Source organism: Heterodontus francisci, chromosome 37, assembly GCF_036365525.1.
Source record: "Heterodontus francisci isolate sHetFra1 chromosome 37, sHetFra1.hap1, whole genome shotgun sequence".
In the NCBI taxonomy this organism is placed as follows: Eukaryota; Metazoa; Chordata; class Chondrichthyes; order Heterodontiformes; family Heterodontidae; genus Heterodontus; species Heterodontus francisci.
The window spans coordinates 42,610,466-42,634,912 of NC_090407.1; the positions used below are offsets into that span (position 1 = coordinate 42,610,466).

General features: G+C 41.4%; 1 protein-coding gene across 2 annotated transcripts in view; it reads left to right on the top strand.

Annotated features, from left to right (window-relative positions):
* Window positions 1-435: 435 nt before the first annotated feature.
* epha8 (eph receptor A8) overlaps window positions 436-24,447 on the top strand; it is a 637,160-nt gene continuing 613,148 nt past the window's right edge. Inside the window, exons 1-2 of one of the 2 annotated variants that reach the window (XM_068017569.1) lie at window positions 436-517; window positions 9,485-9,549. In XM_068017569.1, coding sequence (XP_067873670.1) covers window positions 436-517; window positions 9,485-9,549 — 147 coding nt within the window. The remainder of the gene's footprint in view (window positions 518-9,484; window positions 9,550-24,447) is intronic. The other variant, XM_068017570.1, reaches the window with a different exon arrangement.

The window sequence follows — 24,447 nt, forward strand, 5'->3', positions numbered from 1 at the left end:
CGACTGGGCCAGGATACTGCTTGCAGAGATCATGTACTAATGTCTTTATTTTGCTTATTTAAATATGTATAAACAGTGCAGTTGGGATGTTTTTATATTTAGTTTTGATGAAGCCTTTGCAGCTAAATACTGGAATATTCCGCCCCAACTCCAAGCACACAGGCTTCTATTCCCCTCCTCCTGCGGCTGATGTGCCTGGAAATTCAGCCGGAGTTCGACCTGACCTGCCTGATTGGACAATGAGGTTTGATTTCCCGGTCTCTAATTGGGTGCCCCGATGCAGCCTGTAGGTGTGATTGGCCAAGGGGTTTGACAGACGGCTGCTGCGAGCAGGTCCCGCCCCGCGGTATGTGCTGCAGTTTAAAGTGTATTGAGCGCTGCTCAGATGCCGCTAGTGTTTGTACACAGAGACTGGCAGCAGCAGCAGCAACAGCCATGGCTATGGGACGGTGGCTCTGCCTCTTATTGTGGAATATGTTCTGTACATCCCACTGCATCTACTTCCCGCCAAATGAAGGTAAGAGGGCAGAGCCCGCGACACCATAATGTAACTGGAATGTTAAAGCTTGTAACAATGCAAAGCGGATCGGGGAATATCATGGGCTGCACGATTTAAAGAAGACAACAGCCCTTGCAGCCGCATTTAAAACCATAATCTGTGTTCTCATTAAAACCGCAGAAGTGTAATTTGTTCTAAAATAGGGAGATCACGCACGGAGACGTGGCAGTATAATTGTAATTGCAGGGCGAGAAGTGACTTTCACTGGACAGGGTGCAGCAGACCCTCAAACGTCAGAGCGATCATCTTTTGCCTTTTATGCAGTGTCAGTGAAGTGGAGTCTGCTTTACTGTTAGGGTTAGTTGTGCAAGGGGGGACTCACGTTGTAGGCGGTGAGGCTGCAGACTGGTCGCTGTATGGGGAGAATCAGGACTAACTGCGCTGCACGTGAAACAGGAGTTCAGAAGTGTGCTGACAAACATAGAATTTTTGAAGTGTTAATGATGTATATTTATGGGTCTGTGTGTGTGTGTGTGTGTGTGTGTGTGTGAGAGTTCATGTCCCATTACTGGCCTCATTAGATTAACTGGACAAACCGAGTTAGATGAAATGTAAACTATCTATTCTTGCCCTTATTTTCCATTCAAACTTGACGTATTAATGTCATGTCCTCGGGCGGGTTCGGCATCTTCCTTTGATCCGCTCTGAACAGTTCACCACTATTTTACAGGTTCAAAACAAAAAGGCAAATGTTGTATTTTCACCATTGGAAGTGGAGTTGTGGTTGTAACTTGTTGGGACTGTTGGAGATTTGTGTGGGATGTTACCGATGCAGCTTCAAGCCAAACGGGTCGAACTAATTAAACGCCAGGGAGTTGGGTTACACACATCGACTCGCTAGATTTAAAATGTCACTACCTCACTGAGGAAATTAAACTTACTACCCGCCTGTTAAAAGCTATTAAAGTCAAATTATGAAGTGACACTTCATAATATTAGTACTACACCACATTCTCAAATTGCTGTTAATTCTTACCTTTTATAATGTATAAATGTTTTAAAAAAGTACAGAAACTCGAACTTCCGATACTTTTCCATGTCAGACGTCATCGCCAGGACCCAGGTAAGCTTTAAACATGTGGAAATAAATGTCCGAGTTGACAACACCTAGCTTAAAAATACACACACACACATACAGGCCATGAAATGCTTTGTGTCGACTAGAGGTTTAAATAAAATGTAGGAGCCGTTTCAGGTAAGGTCAGAGTGAAGGTTTTTGTTTTGAAAAAATTAATGGGAATAAAGCGCAGCTTGGGTTTCAGACTACGCTGCAGTTTCGCTCTGTTACTCCGTTAAATCAGAAACACCTTATCACATTGCTTCCGCTTCCTTGAGCTAGATTTTTTTTTAAATAGCCCTTTTCTGAAATGTCTTCATTTATCGCCACCTTTTTTATTTAATCCACAGTGTGTTTTTACCCTACTCTAGTATCTGTGTGAATTACAATATCTTTTACTATATGTAAAAGAGAAAATGCTGGAAACACTCGGTAAATTAACTGTTTCTCTCTCTCTCCAGATGCTGCCTGGCCAGTTGTATCCGTTCAGCATTTTCTGTTTTTATTTCAGGTTTCCAGTATCCGCAGTATTTTACTTTTATCTTGTATTCCACCATTCCCCCCACCCAACCCACACACACAGCCACTTCTCTCAAGAAGGCGAGTGTTGTTTCTGGTGTTAGGTTAATAGACTAGTTCTTACCAATTCATCTAAATATGGATTAAGAGTTAATCTGAATTAGGATTAAGAGTTAATTTTATTGTAAGATTAAGGTACGGAGCTGGGTCTGGACCCCGTCTTATACTCTGCAAGTTTGCGCCTTGTTATATGTCCCACAGATATTGGAATAAAAAGCCCAACGCCAAATCAATGTTAAAATCAATTTCTTCATTTGATTCAGCGAATAATTAACTTTTAAAAAGTATTTATTTAGCGCCTTAACACCTCACAATAACACATCGCTTCATCGTGAATTACCTGGAGGTGCAATTTTAATAAATGTAAATTCTAAACTCCAGCACAGATCGATCTTATTTTGAATATAAAATTCCACATGATAATTGAAAGGGAGGATATAGTTTATCAAATGCACTTTGCACCTTCCGAACGCGAACGGCGGCTATATCATTACAATTGGTCAGTACTTGTTAAAAGTTTTGTAATGTTTAAACATTTTGCACATTGCGTATTTTCACACGAATAAAACAGTGTTTACTCATTTCCAACTGCAATAATCCATATTACACTTGAGTTCCATTAGATTTGCATCTATTGATGTAATTCTTACATACACTTCCCTTGTGGCTATTAAACTAATCCCAATTACAATTACTATCGTCTAAGCTATGGACACCGTTAAAGAATCTAACATCACCTCAAAGTTAGCCCAGAAACCGTTCCAACAGCGCCTCGTTCAAAATCTAAAGTTGTGGACTGGGGGCTGGAAACACGAATTCCAAACCGCACTATTAAAACCTCCCAACTGTCTTTTCCACCACCATGCTCCAATCAAGCCCGTTCAAAATCCTTCAAAAAGTTTATGAAACAAATTTGATGGATAAATGACGTGAATTATTTAGTGATTTGCCCTCACACTGACCAGGAATTCATGATCCACCAGACTGCATTTTCTTGACGAGAGTATATTCCGTTTCAAATTATAGCGATTGGATTGCCTGGATGTTTCAGGAGTAGGGTTTATTTATTAAATTGCACCTCCAGGTAATTCACTATGAAGCGATGTGTTATTGTGAGGTGTTAAGGCGCTAAATAAATACTTAAAAAAATAATTATTCGCTGAATCAAATGAAGAAATATAAGAATATAAATGGGCAATCAAATTATACTAAACTGAAATTACAGCGGATTCTCCATCACATAAAAGGTGTATAAAAGAATATATAGATACTTACACTTCCAAATTCATAAACACTAAATTACCAGGTTTAATTAACCAATTAACTAACAACGGAGCAGGCAGTACAAGGGAAGATCAAATTACTTGAAGTAATTATATATCCTGTAATTATCTTAGTGGAATTACTACAAATGGTCATTAAATTACACTTTAGTAAATGAAGTGCAATCCACAAAACCTCAGTTTTTACAGCCACGCCGCTTAAACTATGAGCTAAATCTGTTATACCTTCAGACTGAAGTGTACTTGTGTACTAACAGACACAGCACGGATTCTCCCGGGGGGGGGGGAGAAGATTTTAAATACTACAAATCTGAAATAAAAAAGGAACCGACAGAACGATACCGAATGAGGCCGCTCGGCCCATTATACCCGTGCCGGCTCTTTGAAAAAGCTAGCCAATTTCTCCCACTTGCCTGCGCTTCCCCCTATAGCTCTTTTCTCTCTCAAGTATTTATCTAATTCTCCTTTGAAAGTAATTATTAAGTTTGTTTCCGCTGCCCTCTCAGGCAGAACATTCCAGATTCTAACAACCCGCTGCGTAAAAGAAAAATCTCCTAATTTCCCACCTGATTCTTTCGCCTTAAAGTTGTGTCCTCCCGGTGCCGATCTTCAACGAGAAATTGTTTCTCCTTATTTACTCGAATGCAAATCTCTTGTGATTTTGAATATGCACCAAATTTCCCCGGAAAACAATCCCAACTTCTGCAGCTCTCCACATAACCGAGACTCATTATATATAAATATCCTATGCAGGTCAACATCTGAATGAAGGGGACAGGGTAATGTTCCCGGGTCACTGGACCAGCTAACAGTAAATGCCTAAATACCCAAAACAAACACGCCAGCGTCGGTTAGCAAGATACACAGAGCGGCACCACACACTCTCTCGCTTCAGGACCCATTTAAAATGCAGTAAATTCACTTTATTTCCCTGATGTCCGATCACTGCCGAGGGGCAGTGTAAACTTTAAACAGATATGCGGGACACCTATTTGCAGTTGGCACGATTTAAAGCCGAATGAGGTATGACAGGGTTTAAACTTGTGGATATATTTCACGGACGGTACTCAGCCTGTTTCTGGGGTATTATCCCTCTTCTGTACGGTTCTGACGTTTCATTTTGTGGGCGATTGTTTTAATATCCTTAATTATGGCCCCAGTTGGCTTTTAAACTGCAAGAATTTAAATTGAACGGGCCCTTAAATTACTCATCCGGTCCAGAATCGTGTCCGCGCGTTAACCGCAAACATAACTGATCACTGGTCTGGAATGAGGGTGTATTAATTTACAACAATTTACATATCACCACTTCCAGTAACTGGATAAAAGTGCAAAATCTAACCCGATCAAGACACAGAGTTGAGCTGCCAGCTTTGTGTTATGAACTCGACCATCGAAATGGAAAAAAAAAACAATTTATTTGGAGGATTTAACACTGAATTTTCTTTTCAAAAAATTAACACGTTGACCTTTTCGCTTCAGGCAGGACAGATTAAGCTGTTCCTTGTACAAGCACGTTGTCCCTGTTTGTGGGCTGTTTTATTTAACAATAACTCCTATTTATAGCGTGTCTTTAACGTAGAGAAATCGTTTATACAGTAAAAGATTGAGCCGGCCTTAAAGTCAGGCTTTAGTTAATCCCCCCCCCCACCCCCAGAACTTTAGAATAAAAAGTGAGAAAATAAGCTGACGGATGAAGGTTTTGGATTTTGGTGGGAAAATAATTTGAGGATTTTCTATCTTTTTATTAAAGGAGTTCATCTTTTTTCTGCTCATTCAGTTTCTCCCTTGCACCAATTTTGATTTGTACTAACCAGGACCACACTCAGTGAGCACTCCCCTCCCTAACTCCCTCTCCACTTCGTGTCTGTCGAATGCTGAAAAGTAACGCATTCCTATCCCAATTTGAAAGAAGGTAACCGAGATTGATCCGTTGTGCTAAATTGGGGACCAGTTACACCTGAAGTCCATATTTTGCACCGGTCTAAGAACAGACTCCTAGTGCAGGCTGATCTGAAGTTATTCTACAGTCTCCTCTATAGACTGGGACGCCGTGTTTGTTGAACTGAGGTTGGTAAAACCTGAAGGAAGGCGCTTTCAGCCGTGACACAAAAACAAATGACAGTAGATGCTGGAATCCTGAAATATTAACCCGGTCCCATTAAACCATGTTACTTCTCTCACCTCCACTCTGCTGTTTAAAGGGAGAGTCAGGAAGAGAGGGTTTCGCTGTAGCTCCCAGTTTACTGATAGGCAAAGATAAGGATCGCACCCAGCAAATAAAGCGATGCTGTAAATGTTTCGGAGCTTGGCGTGAGCAATCCACATTAAGATTATTGTGTGAAGTGACCGTGCCGGAGATTCTGATTTTAGGGACTACTGCTCGTGCTCACGAAATGTTATCGGCTGATAGGGGGAGAAGAGGGACAAGCCCCTTAGTGACAGTCTGTCGGTGCTCTTCACTCATTCAATTTACCAGTTATCATATATCAGCCTCTCGCCTCTTCCTGCTCGGATCTGAAGCCTGTTGTAGATTTGAGATGGGAAGGCAGGGATTTACTCCGACTGTTATATTAGGGATTTATTCCTGCTGTTTAAACTTGAAGTTTTGTGAGCCTGCTCCTTGTCACAAACATGTTCATTAGTCAAAAATATGAGTTACTCGTTTCCCCCGCCACCTCCCCCCCCCCCCCCCCCTCACGTTTACTTACATATTTATAAACAGGCCATTTGGCCCATCAGATCGGTGCTGGAGTTTAAATTCTACATTTACCTCCTCCCACCTTATCCCTCTATTCGCTTTTCCCTCATATATCTATCAAACCTCCCATGAAATGTATCAACGCTTGCTGCTCCAATCACTCCACCTGCCAGCGAGTTAGCCATTCTTTCCACTCTGGGGTAGATCTGGGTTTCGTGCGATGGTATAAGTGGGTAACAGTGAATTGGCAGTCCTCGTACATCTCCATTTTATTGCTGTTGACTTCAGTGGGAGCGATGCAGCACAGGCTGCCCCACTCTATTACCCGCTTTACAACAGGTGAAAGAAATGTCCTTGTCAATCATCTGTTTGATCGTTTGGATGTTATGTCCGATTGATCTAATTATAGTGGAATATTTTCCAATTTCTCCTGTAAAAATCTTAATACGCAGCCTAGGCAAAAAGGGATTTTAAGGAGTTAACGTGAGGACGAAATGCATATTCAATAATAGCACACTCTACCTGTTGTTATTTTCTGGTGAAGTTTATAGAAGTGTAAGTTGAGCAATGTGTATAAATTACAACTGTACAGAGCATTGGTGAGGCCACACCCAGTACTCTGTACAGTTTTGGTCACCTTATTTAAGGAGGGATATACTTTGGTTGGAGGCAGTTCAGAGAAGGTTCACTGGACTGATTCCTGGGATGAAGGAGTTGTCTTATGAGGAAAGGTTGAGCAGGTTGGGCCTATACTCATTGGAGTGTAGAAGAATGAGAGGTGATCTTATTGAAACATATAAGAGGGGGCTTGACAGGGTAGATGCTGAAAGGATGTTTCCCCTTCTGGGGGAATTTAGAACTAAGGGGCACAGTTGCAGGGTCTCCCATTTATGATGGAGATGAGGAGGAATTTCTTCTCAGAGGGTTGTTAATCTTTGGAATTCTCTACCCCAGAGAGCAGTGGAGGCCGAATCATTGAATATATTCAAGGCTGAATTGGACAGATTTTTGATCTATAAGGGTTATGGGGTGGGGGGGGGGGGGGGGAGGTGGTTGCAGACAGGAAAGTGGAGTTAAGGCCACAATCAGATCAGACATGGTCTTATTGAATGGTGCAGCAGGTTCAAGGGGCTGAATGGCCTACTCATGCTCCTAATTCTTATGTAAATCAGACAGCCAATTCCCTATCAGCAATCTTGCATCTCTGCCAAGGCCAATTTCACATCCCCTGAATTCCCTGACAGGGGCAGGAACTAAAATTATTTAGTTAATAGGATTTAATGTAATAGATGAAATCAGAAAATTCTTTCAAATCACTACATCTTTTTCCCTACCACTTTGAGGCATTTTCCATATTCCAGGAGGTCGGCTGGGACCAGTACTTGTACAAAGTGCAGTGAGGCCAGTGGATCAAGTTATACTGCAAGTTTCATGTCTCTCTTTGGTCAGGAAAATAAATTCAGCCAATGTCTGAACTATATATTAAAGAGTGGGTGGGATAGTTGGCTCCGTGTTATGACTGAAAAGACTAAAGGTGACATTCTGAAAGTTAGCAGGCAGTGTAGTGCTGAAAGAGAATGAGACTGGAAGTCTTCACACTGAAATGCATTGCACAGTTTATTCAATGCAAAGTCAAAAGCACTTTTCATTGAGTCAAACTGTATAGTGTAGATCACCTAATACAAATATTAGAAGATTTTAAAAATATGTCAATGAGCAGGGAAGTTCTCCCTCACCCAACATGACTGAAACAAATTATTTGGTCGTGTATCTCATTGTCGTTTGCGGGACCTTGCTGTTTGCAAATTGGCTGGCACATTTCCCAAATTACAACAGTGGTTGTATTAAAAAGCACTTCAAAATAGAAACAATAAATGCTGGAACTACTCAGCAGGTTTAATAGCATCTGTGGAGAGAGAAACAGGTCAATGACTTTTCATCAGCTCTCCACAGATGCTGCCAGACATGCTGAGTATTTCCAGCATTTTCTGTTTTTAATTTCAGATTTCCAGTATCTGTAGTATTTTGCTTTCGCTTCTTTGTGCAATGCTTTTGGCCATCCCAAGGTTGTGAAAAGTTTTTTTTCCCCCAAAATATACTTTATTCATAAAAATCTGTAAAAAATGCATTACAAAATAGTTCAAAACAGCACATTTTACAGCAAACCCATATTTGGTGTATACAGCCCAAAGGGTTTCCCATGAGTCTAGCCCCTAAGTTCACTTTGGTGGGAGGACCTTACATACTGGTCTTTCCCCATTGAGCCTTTGCAGTGGCTGCCCCAAGTTATAGTGCGTCCCTCAACACGTGGTTCTGGACTTTGAAATGTGCCAGTCTGTAACACTCAGTAATGGACAACTCTTTGTGCTGGAAGACCAGCAAGTTTCGGGCAGACCAAAGAGCGTCTTTCACTGAATTGATGCTCCTCCAGCAGCTTATCTCAGTGTGTGTCCCTGGGAACAGCCCATAGAGCACAGACTCCTGTGTTACAGAGCTGCTTGGGATGAACCTCAACAAAAACCACTGCATCTCTTTGGCCATCGCAAGGTTGTGAAAATTGCTATATAAATGCAAGTCCTTTCTTTTTCTTTATACTGATATATCATTTGCAATGCTGCCACCCCGACCCTCCCATATACCCCTCAGTTTCTGCATCTCTTAGTCAATGTAAAAATACTCTGACAAATCAAAGCACTGAACATTTTGTGGATTCAATCTGGCCGAGCATTTACATCAATCTCTTTACAACAGCCTAATAACACAATTCTCCAACTGTGAAGTTCAGATATCCCCAGATGCAAATGTAGGAGATTTTAGTGTTACTCAATTGGATTATATAACTCCTGACTATTTAACCTGCCTACAGGACCAAACAATTCCCCAAAGCATGGCCAAGTGGATCGGGTACTGGTTGTGTCTGCTCACGTGTCTACTTTGAGTGCTTGTGGAAAATGCTGTGCACTTGTGTCACCTTACACTGGTGTAACCTTAAGCAGCAGTGGAGTATCTGGGAGGTGCAGTAATAATCTGCAGACAGCTAATTCTTTCAAAAGGACACTATGAATTTCTACGTTAATAGAAATTTGCCCTGTTTGCAAAAAGATAGTTTTACCGTTACATTGGGTGGTAGTTTCTTTTAAAGATTTATTTTTTTATTACTGTACAGTGGCTCAGATACTACGCTTTTCATCTTGTAAAATAAGCCCTTATGTACATTAATAGAATTTGTATAAATGTTTTACATAAAGTTAGAAGATTCTTTTATGCTATAAACTGTACATGAGAAATATTCTTCTTTGTTTCAGTTAATCTGTTAGATACGGCATCGATTCAAGGAGATTGGGGATGGCTGACTTATCCTCACAATGGGGTAAGTGAAGTCACTCTGCAAACAGGGTCATCGATTTAATACAAGGATGAAATCATTTTTGTATTATAATATGTAAGCTGTGTCAGAAGTCCAAGTGGTTATAAGGCTGTATCTGCTTGTTTCTATGATTCTCCTTAAGGCCAAACTTTGCCCTAACTGATTAAACACATACCCTGGCTCTGTTAGTCTTTCTGAAGTGAAAAGTAATACAGTTGGTTTCATTGCTCTTTTCAACTCTTGCAGGATGCTTCTATTGAACTTTGTAATCACCTTCCGTAGTTTGTGTTATCACTCTTAGGTTACTACTGTGAGATATCATGGCTTAATAGAATTTTTGTATTTGATACATTGCGGGGGAGAAACTTGTTTGTCTAGCCCCTTTTCTCAGACGTAAGTTGATTCACTGGGGCAGGCAGCGCCGTTGGCTGCTCCCTGCATAGCCTGTATGGTGTTTCTCATTGATATCATTAAAGAACGCCACATGGGCAGCTGAGGTCGGTGGCATTGCCTGCCCCTGGGGAATCAACACAAGTCTGCATATTGCTGCTAGAAGTTACATTAGGTGAATGAATTTCTCCCTCAGAGAATTACACACACTAGAATTATGGTCCAAAGTGAATCTTTTAACTGGATTTGATGTTATAGAACTGGTGTTAATTTCACTTCACATTGTGTTAAAGTGTAACTGGCTTTATTAATTTCTTGTGATTCTAGTAGCATTCCTGCTGCCTGTGGTCAGGAGATTGTGCATCATAATTCTTCTGTAGCTGATAGGGTGAAGCAAGGTTCTAAGTGTCTGATACATGTGTGGTCAAGTAGTAGTACACTTCATCATTCAGCTATTTCCACCTCCCTCTTCCCTCTCCCACTATCAAACTTATTCTCACTTCAGTATAGGTCATCATCTACCTAAATGAGAACTCACTTAATTTAAGTTTGTAAGTTAGAGTGCAGAGACACAAACGCAACACTGTTTGCAAATCCCACACTCCATCTGCTGGAGCTACTGATCTGATCAGAGCTGCATCATATCTCAATGAAAAATAGCAAATGAAAGGGAGCTCTTTATCACGCAAGTTGTAAATCCACAATGTCAGAAATGTTGTCTGCTGCTCAGTCCAATTCTAGAGCAGAAAAATTTTGCTAGGTAAGGGGTGAAGGATGGGATGCCAAACTTAGAAAATCAGTGCTGAAGCATGACACAAGAAAGTACTGTTTAATATCAACCACGATTGTCAATCCGCAGCATTTATGGATCCGCCAATACCGTTCTGATCCACTTTCATTATTGAGTCAGTTCAGTTTTTTGACCCACAACGAATAAGAAAGTATCAGTTGTAGTTTGCCCAAAGGTTTAGTGAAATACAAATGTTACAATGGCCTCCTAAGACTAGTAAATATGCATCAATTGGCAGTATTGTTGCTGGTAATGGACAGCCAGACCTGCCCTGTGGGCCAAGATGTATCTAATCTCCGTCATGGGCTTCAGCAGGGTTTCTCCAGATTTCGCAGCGTTGTTTCAGGAATGCTTGTACAAATTGAATTAGTAGCAAGTTGCAACCCAACAGGTTTCAGACAGGCCAGTGCAACCTCGCCTTGCTGCACACAGGACTATGAAACTCCCAAAATTCTTGCTAGTTGTATCTCATCACAAAAATTATTTTCTAGCAACATGAAATTGGGAATGCAAAATGAGGTTTTTTTCAGATATGAAGCAGGATAAGATGTGCTTCATTTTAAAGTTATTCTTTTTTGTCTCTCCAGTTGGGTCTCTGCAAACATACACTGAGAGGGTGGGAAGTTATCCAAATTCTGGCTTTAGCCAATGCTGTTCTTATTATAAATACCCCACGGCACTATTTTGAAGAAAATCAGGGGAATTCTCCCCAGTGTCCTGGCCCATATTTATCCCTCAACTAACATCACTAAAACAAATGATCTAGTTATTATCTCATTGCTCTTAGTGGGAGATTGCTGTGTGCAAATTAGTTGCCAAGTTTCCAACATTACAAAAGTGACTACATTTTGAAAGTACTTCATTGGCTACAAAGCTTTGCCTAGAATTTTGTAATGGAATTATCTTTATGAAATTTTCAATTTACTTGATTCGTAATTGCCATGGCACCATGATACAGGAAACCATTCGTGGAGGGAGAAAAAAAGGAATGTAGTGTTAGAAGGGGACAGTATAGCTAGGGGGATTGACACTGTTCTCTGCAGCAAGAGCGAGAGTGCAGACGGCTGTGTTGCCCGCCCGGTGCCCCGGTTTGGGACATCTGCTCTAGGCTGGACAGGAATTTGCAGTGGGAGGGGGAGGATCCAGTCATTGTGGTCTCTGTAGGTACCAACAACATAGACAGGACAAGGAAAGAGGTTCTGCATAGTCAGTATGAGGAATTAGGCACTAAATTAAGAAACAGAACCTCAAAGGTAATAATCTGGATTATTATCTGAGCCACGTGTAACTTGACGTAGGGCAAATAAGATTAGAAAATTTAATGTGTGGCTCAAAGACTGGTATGGTAGAAGTGGGTTCCAATCTGTGAGGCACTGGCACCAGTACTGGGGAAAGTGGTGGCTGTACCGTTGGGACAGTCTACACCTGAACTGTACTGGGGCCGGTGTTCCAGCGAGCCGCATAAATAGGGAAGTGGAGAGGGTTTTAAATTGAATAGTGGGGGCAAGGGATCAAATTTGGGAAGCTATGGTAAATCAAGGAGTAGAGACAAGGCAAGAGAGGAAGGTATTAACATAGGAAATGATAAACAGACCATGACAGGAAGGGACAGAGCATACAAATCGAAGAATAAATCAAAAGATAAGGCTAGAGTTTACAAAAATAATAAAAGGGCAAAACTAAAGGCTCTGTATCTGAATGCACGTAGCATTCCAAACAAAACAGATGAACTGAGAGTGCAAATAGAAATAAATAAGTATGATCTCATAGTCATTGCAGAGACATGGCTGCAGGATGACCTGGATTGGGACCTGAATATTGAATGGTACATGGCATTTAGGAAGGACAGGAAGCGAGGAAAAGATGGAGGGGGAGCTCTGTTAATTAATGAAGGTATTAGCGCAACAGAGAGGGGTGATCTAAGTTCAGGAAACCAGGATGTAGAAGCAGTTTGGGTAGAGATGAGAAATCATAAAGGCAAGAAGTCACTTGTGGGAGTGGTGTATGTACAGGCCACCTAACATTAACCACACTGTAGATGGGGTATAAAGGAAGAAATAATGGCAGCCTGTCAGAAAGGTACTGCGATAATCATGAGGGATCATGATACATATAGGCTGCAAAAATCAGATGGGCAGAGGTAGCCTAGAAGAGGAGTACATAGAATGTTTTCAGGATAATTTCTTGGAAAAGTACAATCTGGAGCCAACCAGACAGCAGGTTATACTAGACCTGGTATTGTGCAATGAGATAGGATTAATTAATGACCTCATAGTTAAGGCGCCCCTAGGTAGCAGTGATCATAATATGATTGAATTTTACATTCAGTTTGAGCAAGAGAAGAGTGGGTCCAAGACCAGTATTTTAAACTTAAACAAGGGCAATTATGAGAGCATGAAAGCAGAGGTAGCTGAAGTAAACTGGCAAATTATGTTAAGGGATAGGTCAGTCGAGATGCAGTGGCAGACATTTAAGAGGATATTTCAGAATACACAGAATAGATGCATTCCAATGAGAAAGAAAAATTCCAAGGGGGGACCTGCCATCCATGGTTAACACAAACAGTTAAAGATAGTATCAAACTTCAAACAAAAGCATATAATTGCGCAAAGATGGGTGGCAGGTTGGAAGATTGGACAGAATATAAAAAACAGCAAAGATTAACTAAAAGATTGATAAGGAAGTTAAAATTAGAGTACAGGAGAAAGCTGGCTAGAAATATAAAGACAGATAGTAAGAGTTTCTATAGATATTTTTTAAAAAAGTTAACAAGGTGAACGTTTGTCCTATAGAAAATGAGTCTGGGGAATTAATAAAGGATGATAAGGAGATGGCAGATGAATCGAACAAGTATTTTGCATTGGTCTTCACTATAGAGGATACGAGTAACATCCCAGAATTAGCTATAAGTCAGGAAATGGAAGGGAGGGAGGAACTCAAGAAAATTACAATCACCAGGGAAAGTGGTACTGAATAAATTGTTGAAGCCGTGGGCTGAAAAGTCCCCGGGTCCTGTTGGACTTCATCTTAGGGTGTTATAAGAAGTGGCTAATGAGATAGTTGATGCGTAGTTTTAATTTTCCAAAATTCCCTAGATTCAGGGAAGGTTCCGTAGGACTGGAAAATAGCAAATGCAACTTCTTTATTCAAAAAGGCAGGGAGACAGAAAACAGGAAACTACAGGCCAGTTAGCTTAACATCTGTCTTAGGAAAAATGTTAGAAGTTATTACTAAAGATATTATAGCAGGGCACTTAGAAAAATTGAAGGTAATCAGGCAGAGTCAACATGGTTTTGTGACAGGGAAATCATGTTTAACCAATTTATTGGAGTTCTTCGAGGGAGTTACATGTGCTGTGGATGAAGGGGAACCGGTGGATGTATTATATTTAGATTTCCAGAAGGCATTTGATAAGGTGCCACATCAAAGGTTATTGCAAAAAATAAAAGCTCATGGTGCACGGGGTAACATATTGTCATGGATAGAAGATTGGCTGGCTAACAGGAAACAGAGAGTAGGCATAAATGGGTCATTTTCTGGTTAGCAGGATGTAACGAGTGGTATGCTACAGGGATCTCTGCGGGGCCTCAACTTTTTACAATTCATATAGATGACATGGATGAAGGGACTGAAGGTATGGTTGCTAAATTTTCTGATGACCACAAAGATAGGTAGGTGAAGAGGACATAAGGAGGCTACAAAGGGATATAGATAGGTTAAGTCAGTGGGCAAAAATCTGATAGATGGAGTATAATGTGGGAAAATGTGAAGCTGTCCATTTTGGCAGGCAGAAAGAAGCATGTTATCTAAATGGTGAGAGATTGCGGAGCTCTGAGATGCAGGGGGATCTGGTTGTCCGAGTGCATGCGTTGCAAAAGCTTAGTATGCAGGTACAGCACGTAATTAGGAAAGCTAACAGAATGTTATCGTTTATCATGAGGGGAATTGAATACAAAAGTAGGGTGGTTATGCTTCAGCTATACAGGGCATTGGTGAGACCACAACTGGAGTACTGTGCACGGTATTGGTCTGCTTATTTAAGGGAGGATGTAAATGCAGTGGAAGCAGTTCAAAGAAGGTTTACTAGACTAATACCTGGAATGGGCAGGCTATTTTATGAGGAATGATTGGATAGGCTAGGCTTTTATCCACTGGAATTTAGAAGAGTAAGAGGCGACTTGATTGAAACATAAAAGATCCTGAGGGGTCTTGACAGGCTGGATGTGGAAAGGATGTTTCCCCTTGTGGGAGAACCTGGAACCAGGGGTCAGTGTTTAAAAATAAGGGGTCGCCCATTTAAGACCGAGATGAGGAGAAATTTTTTCTCTCAGAGGGTCGTGAGTCTTTGGAATTCTCTTTCTCAAAAGGCGGTGGAAGCAGAGTCTTTGATTATTTTAAGGCAGAGGTAGATAGATTCTTAAAAGCAAGGGGTGAAAGGTTATCGGGGGTGGGTGGTAATATGGAGAAATCAATTCAGCCATGAATGTATTGAATGGTGGAGCAGGCTCGAGGGGCCGAGTGGCCTACTCCTGCTCCTAATTTGTATGTTGGTATGTTCGTATGTTGCTGCACTTGTCATCTCTCAGCTGGCATCTCCTTATTTATTCTGGAATGCTTCAGTGCTGTTTTTCTAAGTTTGAATTGCCATCCTTCACCCCTTACCCACAAATATTGTTCTCAAGTATTGGACTTATTGGCAGATAATACACTGGCTGTCCTCCTATCCTGTGCAAAAGAATCGTGCCTCAACTCAGAGATTCCACACAGTGCAGAGGCACTCATTGAAGCTACCACTTTGTGAAACCACACTGACACACCTGTAGTTACACAAAAAAAAGCTTGCATTTATATATCACCTTTCATGATCTCAGGACGTCCCAAAGCGCTTTATAGCCAATTAAGTACTTTAATGGGGAACATTGAGACTCAAGGGTGGGAGTTCCACCAATTGGCCAGGGCTGACACTGGAGGTTAGCTTTCCCTAGAAATTTGTCATGGACTTGCCTTTATGAAATTTTCAATTTACTAGATTCATAATTAGTGCACTTGGCATCTCTCAGCTGGAATCCTGTTATTTATTCTGGATTAGAAAAGGCTTTACTTGCCTCAGAACCAATTATAGGAATGTATTGCAGAGCTGCTAGATTTCACCTTTCACTGAGAACTGATCGAGTGCCTTCAGTTCATTTAAACCTTTTATTGGTTTAAAGTTGTATTCCCTTGTCCGATGGTCACAATTTAATTTAAAGTAATGTGCTAAGTTTGTCTTTTTCATATCAGCTACTATCTTATATCCTTCTATAGGTTCACCTCTCAAATGCCTCCTTTCCAGGCTAAAAGATCCAGGATTATCTAGGCTTTCCTAATGACTAAGATAGGGGATCTATCCTGTCTGTCTTCTGTACGCATGCCTGGCATATGTTTTGCTCAATTCTGACAAATTCCTGAAATAGGCAGCACAGTGGCGCAGTGGTTAGCACCGCAGCCTCACAGCTCCAGCGACCCGGGTTCAATTCTGGGTACTGCCTGTGTGGAGTTTGCAAGTTCTCCCTGTGACTGCATGGGTTTCCGCCGAGTGCTCCAGTTTCCTCCCACAGCCAAAGACTTGCAGGTTGATAGGTAAATTGGCCAATGTAAATTGCCCCTAGTGTAGGTAGGTGGTAGTGAATATGGGATTACTGTAGGGTTAGTATAAATGGGTGGTTGTTGGTCGGCACAGACTCGGTGGGCCGAAGGGCCTGTTTCAGAGTTGTATCTCTAAATAAAAAATAAAAAAAAGGTCCTAAAGAAGCCGCTCATTAACTTATGCAAGGGGCTTAATGTCTGTTTTAGATATCTGCCAGGTGTACCTGAATATCGCCAGACCCCCAATATGGTGTTGGATGTATATCAGGCCGCTTGGGGAGTGGGAAATAGCACTGGAAATTGGTGCTTTTTGCACACGTTCTGTACCCAAAATGTTTGCACAGCGGGGCCATTTTTTTCTTCTCTGCACCCCTGCCCCCGTGCAAGACTTCTATTACATCGTCCATACTTACAATATTGTGCCTTGTATGATAATCACAGTGAAAACATGGACTCGATGGGCCGAATGGCCTCCTCCTATTTCGTAATGATTCTATGTAATGATTCTGAAAATGTTCCACTATTAAGTGTGACAAATGTGTTAGGTGTGAGACTATTTCACAGATGCAATGTTTGGCGCAGGCACAGGACATGTGACACTTAGACTGATGGCAACCAATAATCATGGCCCAGCAGACAGGGAGACATTGCATTAGTAACATCTTTACACCTCGGGAAAAAAAAAGGAAAGCAAATAGTTTCCTGTTTTCTTTTTTAACCTGGATGGCCTGACCTTTCAGCAAATTCCTTCAGTAGCAAGTTCACCTTAATATATGACCATTTACAAAAACAATAGACTTTGTGGCATTAAAGGGCTAGCGCTGTAGAAAGGGAACAACTGGTGCTTTCGAGACTGAGATCGATAGACTTTTGTTATGTAAGGGTATCAAGTAATGTTCCCTCTAATTTTACTTCGTACTGGACGGGCTACAAACTCCTCTGAGCACTACTATCTTGCCCATGGGCAGATTACATCTTAAAAGTCACTGAACCTTCATGAAGTTATGAGCGGCTTGTTTATTTCAATGAATGGTACATTCCAGATTACTGCACGGCAGTGCACAAACGCAGCTTAGAGGGAACATTGCTCTCCTCCCACTGGTCCCATTCCACCTCTCAGTGACCCCAAAACACTTCTGCTCTAACAGGTCACATTATACATCGAATCTCACATGTCCCATCCTCCCTCACCTCAAATGTGTCCCATTCTAACTCTTCACTCACTGGTTGTGATCTCCATCTCCTCATTCTATCTGACCTCACACATCCCACACCTGGATTGTTAGCTTGCCTTTCCTGATGCAAGAGTTCACACTTTCAGGAGAGTAGATGAAATGCATAAGGAGCAGGAAGGATGTTCATGGCTTAGAAGTCTGGGCTTAAAACTTAAAAATCCATTCACCATGCCAAACAGTGAAATAAAAGTCACATAATCTGGTCCCTCATCCATTAACCTGCGGTTTCCAGTCTAGTATATGTGGCTCAGTCAATGTTAAAGGCAAGGCGTTCATTGACCATGCTCCATAAACCTGCCCATTAGAAAGCATTATGTGCTCCTTGAGACTAAATTAATTGATCGACCTCATCCCAGACAGGGATTATCTGGCTTAATAAGCGTTGTTCATTTCCTTTCTTGGCTGTGTGCCTGTTTGGTTAATTTGCTCCAGGTTGAGTCCTGGGCCATTGAGAGCTTCTGAATGGGGGGCACTCCTGAATTTCATTCTAATCTAGGGCTGGCAGCGAGACGCTTGGCAGGCCCCTCCACTTTCATTTGGTTCATGCCCTTCCCTCACAGGTTGACCGGCTAGCAGGGAATTTTCCTGAGTCTACCCCCCCCCCCCCCCCCGCCCCCCTCTCACAAACCCTGACTGATGAATCTGGAGTACTCTCACATCCTGAAGCTTAGTCTGAGGCCTTGTCTGGCTCCTCGCTTCCTGCCCTTCTCCCCACGCACTGCGCACTTTAGCACACACATTCCTCTCCTTCCAGCTTGGGTTTACTACTCCTACAATCATAGCTTCACTTTTTCACCCTCTCACTTCCCCTACAATCATAGCTGCCCTCTGCTGCACTGGAAGCTTCTCCAACCACAGCCGCACTTTTTCCCGATCTCTCTCCAGCCACTTGTGCTTTTGCAATCGGGGTTTAATACTCAGTCCAGCCCCACTCGAGCTCCCTGTTGTGCGCAGCCTGTTTATTATAATGTGTGGGACATTCCAGATGTTTATTATAATGTGTGGGACATTCCAGATGTGCGCACCTTAGAGGGAATGTTGGTATCAAGGGAAAAGGTGTTAAGGTGCGTAAATGGAGTTGAGGTGCAGATCACTTATAAAGTAATTGAATGGAATAGCAGGCTTGAGGGGCTGATTGGCCTCCTCCTGTTCCTATGGACCTAGAAGAAGTTAAACACAATCACACCTGAACAGCAGGCAGCCTTCCTCAATGTAGCTCTTTTGCATCAATTGAAAAAGGGTCATCAAGATGTAGACGATCCCCTGTTTATTATCCTGTCATTGTAAAAGACTGACTGACTATGGGGAGGTTTACTAGTATATGAAGATGAAAACAAAAACATTTACAGTGAGCTTTGTAGCTACATAAGGACTTCTCACTAGTGGCAGGATAATCAGCTGGATTTCACAAGTGTAGATAACACCCATCACTTGCTTTTCATCGGTAAAGGCAGTCGTTTAGATTGAACGACATGTACACACATTACTGTGTAATACCCAGTGCTATTATAATACTGCACATGAATTGTTACTGGTAATGTCCAGTTTGTATATGAAATATAGACAACTGCACTAATCCATCCAATGTGAGCAAATCAAAACTGAATACATGCTCTCCGAAAACTGGAAACAAGGTCTAATTTCTCGCTCTTTATTTTATATAGTCCAAGCACAGATTACCAGTGAAACAAAAACTTCACCCTTCCACTAACAGAGAAAGTACAAACCTCATACTGCCAGTATGAGGAGAGGAAGGAATTGAGAGTGAGAAGGTCTAAGCTGGAAACAAATTCCTGCTACTGTCTTCTTCATTGCCGCACATAAAGACAAAGTTGCCATGGGTGAATAAATCTCAGTTGTTTTCAGCTCTAGTCTGCATGTGTAATTAACCACTGAATCCTGGGCCTGTTTCAGCTGGTCAGACAGAGACAACACAGACCTCAAACTGTCAATAACAGAAAATAGAGACTGTACCGTCAGACACAGAAAATACAGACCTGACACTGTCAGAAACAAAGAAAACACAGACCTGACACTGTCAGCTACAGAAAACATAGACCTCACACTGTCTGCCACAGAAAACACACACAGACCTCACACTGTCTGCCACAGAAAACACACACAGACCTGACACTGTCTGCCACAGAAAACACACACAGACCTGACACTGTCTGCCACAGAAAACACACACAGACCTCGCGCCGTCTGCCACAGAAAACACACACAGACCTCGTGCCGTCTGCCACAGAAAACACAGACCTCACTCTTCAATTAATAAAAAATGTACTCATTCTGCTAGTAACACAGAAAACACAGACTACACAGTCATATCTGAGAAAACACAGACCTCAAACTGTCGATAACAGAAAACACAAACCTCACACAGTGCAAATAACAGAAAATAGAGACCTCACTCTGCTCGGGACAGGTGAAACAAAGCTCTACTGTCAGGAACAGAAAATGCAAACATCACACTGTTAGTAAGTGAGAAAACACAGACCTCAGTGTCAGTAACAGACAAGGCACAGACCACACACTCTGAATAAGGAAGAAGACGCAGACCTTAGACTGTCATTAACAGAAAACGCAGACCTCACACTGTGAGCAATAGAGAAAACACAGACCTCACACTATGAGTAATAGAGAAAACATAGACCTCACACTGAGTAATAGAGAAAACACAGACCTCACACTGTGAGTGATAGAGAAAACGCAGACCTCACACTGTGAGTGATAGAGAAAATGCAGACCTCACACTGTGAGTGATAGAGAAAACGCAGACCTCACACTGTGAGTGATAGAGAAAATGCAGACATCACACTGTGAGTAATAGAGAAAACGCAGACCTCACACTGTGAGTAATAGAGAAAACGCAGACCTCACACTGTCAACAGCAGGGAAAACACAAAACGATAGTGTCAGCAAGAGAAAACAGACCTCAAACAGTCAGTAGCAGAAAGCACAACCTCACACTGTCAGTAATGGAAAGCATAGACCTAATACTTTCAGGAACACAAACACAGACCTCACACTGTTAGGAATAGAGAAAACACAGAATTCACATTGTCAGTAATAGAGCAAATGCAGACCACACACAGTCAGTAACAGAAAAGACAAACCTCACACTGTAAGGAGCAGAGGCAATGCAGAGCTCACACTCTCAATAACAAGAACACAGACCTCACCCTAAACTAACTGTGAAAACATAAATTTAATTGTCAGTAGCTATAAACACAGTTATCAAACTGTCAGAAACAGAAAACCCAAACTCACACTGTCAGTAACAAAAAACCCAAAACTCTCACTATCAGTAACAGGAAACCCAAAACTCTCACTATCAGTAACTGAAAACCCAAAACTCTCACTGTAAGTAACAGGAAACCCAAAACTCTCACTGTCAGTAACAGGAAACCCAAAACTCTCACTGTAAGTAACAGGAAACCCAAAACTCTCACTGTCAGTAACAGGCAACCCAAAACTCTCACTGTAAGTAACAGAAAACCCAAAACTCTCACTATCAGTAACTGAAAACCCAAAACTCTCACTGTAAGTAACAGAAAACCCAAAACTCTCACTGTCAGTAACAGGAAACCCAAAACTCTCACTGTAAGTAACAGGAAACCCAAAACTCTCACTGTCAGTAACAGAAAACCCAAAACTCTCACTGTCAGTAACAGGAAACCCAAAACTCTCACTGTCAGTAACAGGAAACCCAAAACTCTCACTGTAAGTAACAGAAAACCCAAAACTCTCACTGTAAGTAACAGAAAACCCAAAACTCTCACTGTCAGTAACAGGAAACCCAAAACTCTCAGTCAGTAACAGGAAACCCAAAACTCTCAGTCAGTAACAGGAAACCCAAAACTCTCACTGTCAGTAACAGGAAACCCAAAACTCTCACTGTAAGTAACAGGAAACCCAAAACTCTCACTGTAAGTAACAGAAAACCCAAAACTCTCACTGTCAGTAACAGGAAACCGAAAACTCACACTAAAGCAACAGCGAAAAACATAGACTTCACACTGTCAGTAACCCAGGAAACACAGACCACACACTGTCAGGAGCAGAAAAAACACAGACCTCACTCTGCAAGTAACAGAAACTATAGATCACAGACTGTCAGTAAGAGAGAAAACAAAAACCTTGCCTTGTCAGTAATAGACAAAGCCCAGATAACACACGAGAAGTAATGAAGAAGATGCAAACCTTACATTGTCGGTAACAGAAAACGCAGAGCTCACACTGTAAGTAACAATAAACAGAGAGCACACGCTGAAAAGAAGATTAACACAGATCTTGTACTCCGTGTCCAAAAAAAACCCCGTAACTCACAAAACACAGACCTCACATTCTGCAAGTAACAGAAAATATAGACTTCACACTCCTGGTGACAGATAACACACCGATCACATACTGTCAGTAAAAGAGAACACACAGCTCTCACACTGTTAGGAGCAGAGAAAACATAGACCTCACACTGTTACTATCCATAAACACAGACCTCACACTTATCAGTAAACCACAAAATACTCACCTCACATTTGTCAGTATAGAGAAACACAGACCTAATACTGTCAGTAATAGATAAAACACAGACCTCACACTGTCAATAAGAGAGCAAACAAAACCTAACACTGTCAGTATTGGAGAAAGTACAGACCTCACAATGTCAGTAATTAAAGAGAAAACACAGGCCTCATGCTGTCAAAAACAGTAAACACAGGCCTCAAGCTTGTCAGTAACCTAAAAAACACTGACTTCACACTTGTCAGTAGAGAAACACAGGCTGAACACTGCCAGTAATAGATAAAATACAGACCTCACACTGTCAATAACCTTAAACAAAGACCTCACAGTGTAAATAATGGCGAAAACACAGACCTCACAGTGGAAGAAATGGTGAAAACACAGACCTCACAATGTACATAATAGAGAATACCCAGACCTCTCACAATCAGTAAGAGGGCAAACATAAACCTCAGTGTCAGTACTGGAGAAAACACAGGCCTCACCTTGTCATGAACAGGAAACACAGGCCTCGCACTGCCAGTAATAGAGAAACCACAGACCTCATACTGTCAGAATTCGATAAAACAAAGATCTCACATTGTCAATAACTATAAACAAAGACCTCACAGTTTAAGTAATGGAGAACACCCAAACCTCACACAGTTAGTAATAGAGAAAACACAGACCTCACACTATCAGTATTGGAGAAAACACAGGCTGCATTCTGTCAGTAATAGAGAATACACTGAGCATACACTGTCAGTAACAGTAAACACAGAGATCAAACTGTCAGTAATAGCGAAAGCACAGACATCATACTGTCAATAATAGAGAAAACACAGGCCTTACACTGTAATTAATAGAGAAAAGACAGGCCTCAAACTGTCAGTAATAGAGAAAGCATATACCTCATACTGTCAGTAATTGAGAAAACACAGACCTTACAATGTAAGTAATGGAGAAAACATAGACCTCGCACTGTCAGGAATAGAGAAAACACAGGCCTCATGATGTCACGAACATTAAACACAGGCCTCATACCTGTCAGTAATAGAGAAAAGACAGACCTCACACTATCCGTAGTAGTGACAACATGAACCTCACACTATCATAAATAGAGAAAATACAGACCTCACATGGTCAGCAATGGAGAAATACAAACCTCACACTGTCAGTAATAGAGAATACACAGGCCTCACACTGTCAGTAATAGATAAAGGACAGAATTCACACTGTCACTAACGATTAACAAAGACCTCACACTGTCACTAATAGTAAACACAGAGCTCAAACTGTCAGCGAGAGAAAACACAGACGTCATACTGTCAGTAATAGAAAAAACACAGACCACACATTATCAGTAATAAGAAATGACAGACCTTACACTGTCAGTAATAGAGAAAACAGAGGCCTCACACTGAAAGTAATAAAGGGAACACAGACCTCACACTGTCACAAATAGTAGACACGGGCATTCACACTGTCAGTAACCCACAAAGCACAGACCTCAAACTTGTCATGAACAAAAAACACAGGCCTCACGCTGTCATTAATAGAGAAAAGACAGGCCTCACACTGTCAGTAATAGAGAAAACATATACCACATACTGTAAGTAAGAGATAAAACACAGACCTCAAACTGTCAGTAATAGAGGAAACACAGACTTCACATTGTAAGTAATGGAGAAAACACAGACCTGACACTCCCAGTAAAAGAGAAAACACAGACCTAACTCTGCCAGTGACAGAGAAAATATAGATCACACACTGTCAGTAAGAGAGAAAACAAAAACCTTGTCTTGTCAGTGACAAAGCACAGATAACACACTAGAAGTAATGAAGAAGATGCAAACCTTACACTGTCGGTAACAGAAAATGCAGAGCTCATACTGTAAGTAACAATAAACAGAGAGCACACGCTGAAAAGAAGATTAACACAGATCTTACACTCAGTTTCCAAAAAAACCCAAACATCACACTGTCTGTAACTCAAAAAACACAGACCTCACATTCTGCAAGTAACAGAAAATATAGACTTCACACTCCTGGTGACAGATAACACACCGATCACATACTATCAGTAAGAGAGAACACACAGCTCTCACACTGTTAGGAGCAAAGAAAACACAACCCTCACACTGTCACTAACCATAAACACAGCCCTCACACTAGCAGTAACACTAAAAACAGACCATACTCTGTCTGTAATAGAGAAAACACAGGCCTCAAACTATCAGTAATAGAGAAAACACAGATCTCACAGTGTCAGTAACAGTAAACACAGGTCACAAACTATGAGTAATAGAGAAAACACAGACATTACACTATCATAAATAGAGAAAACACAGACCT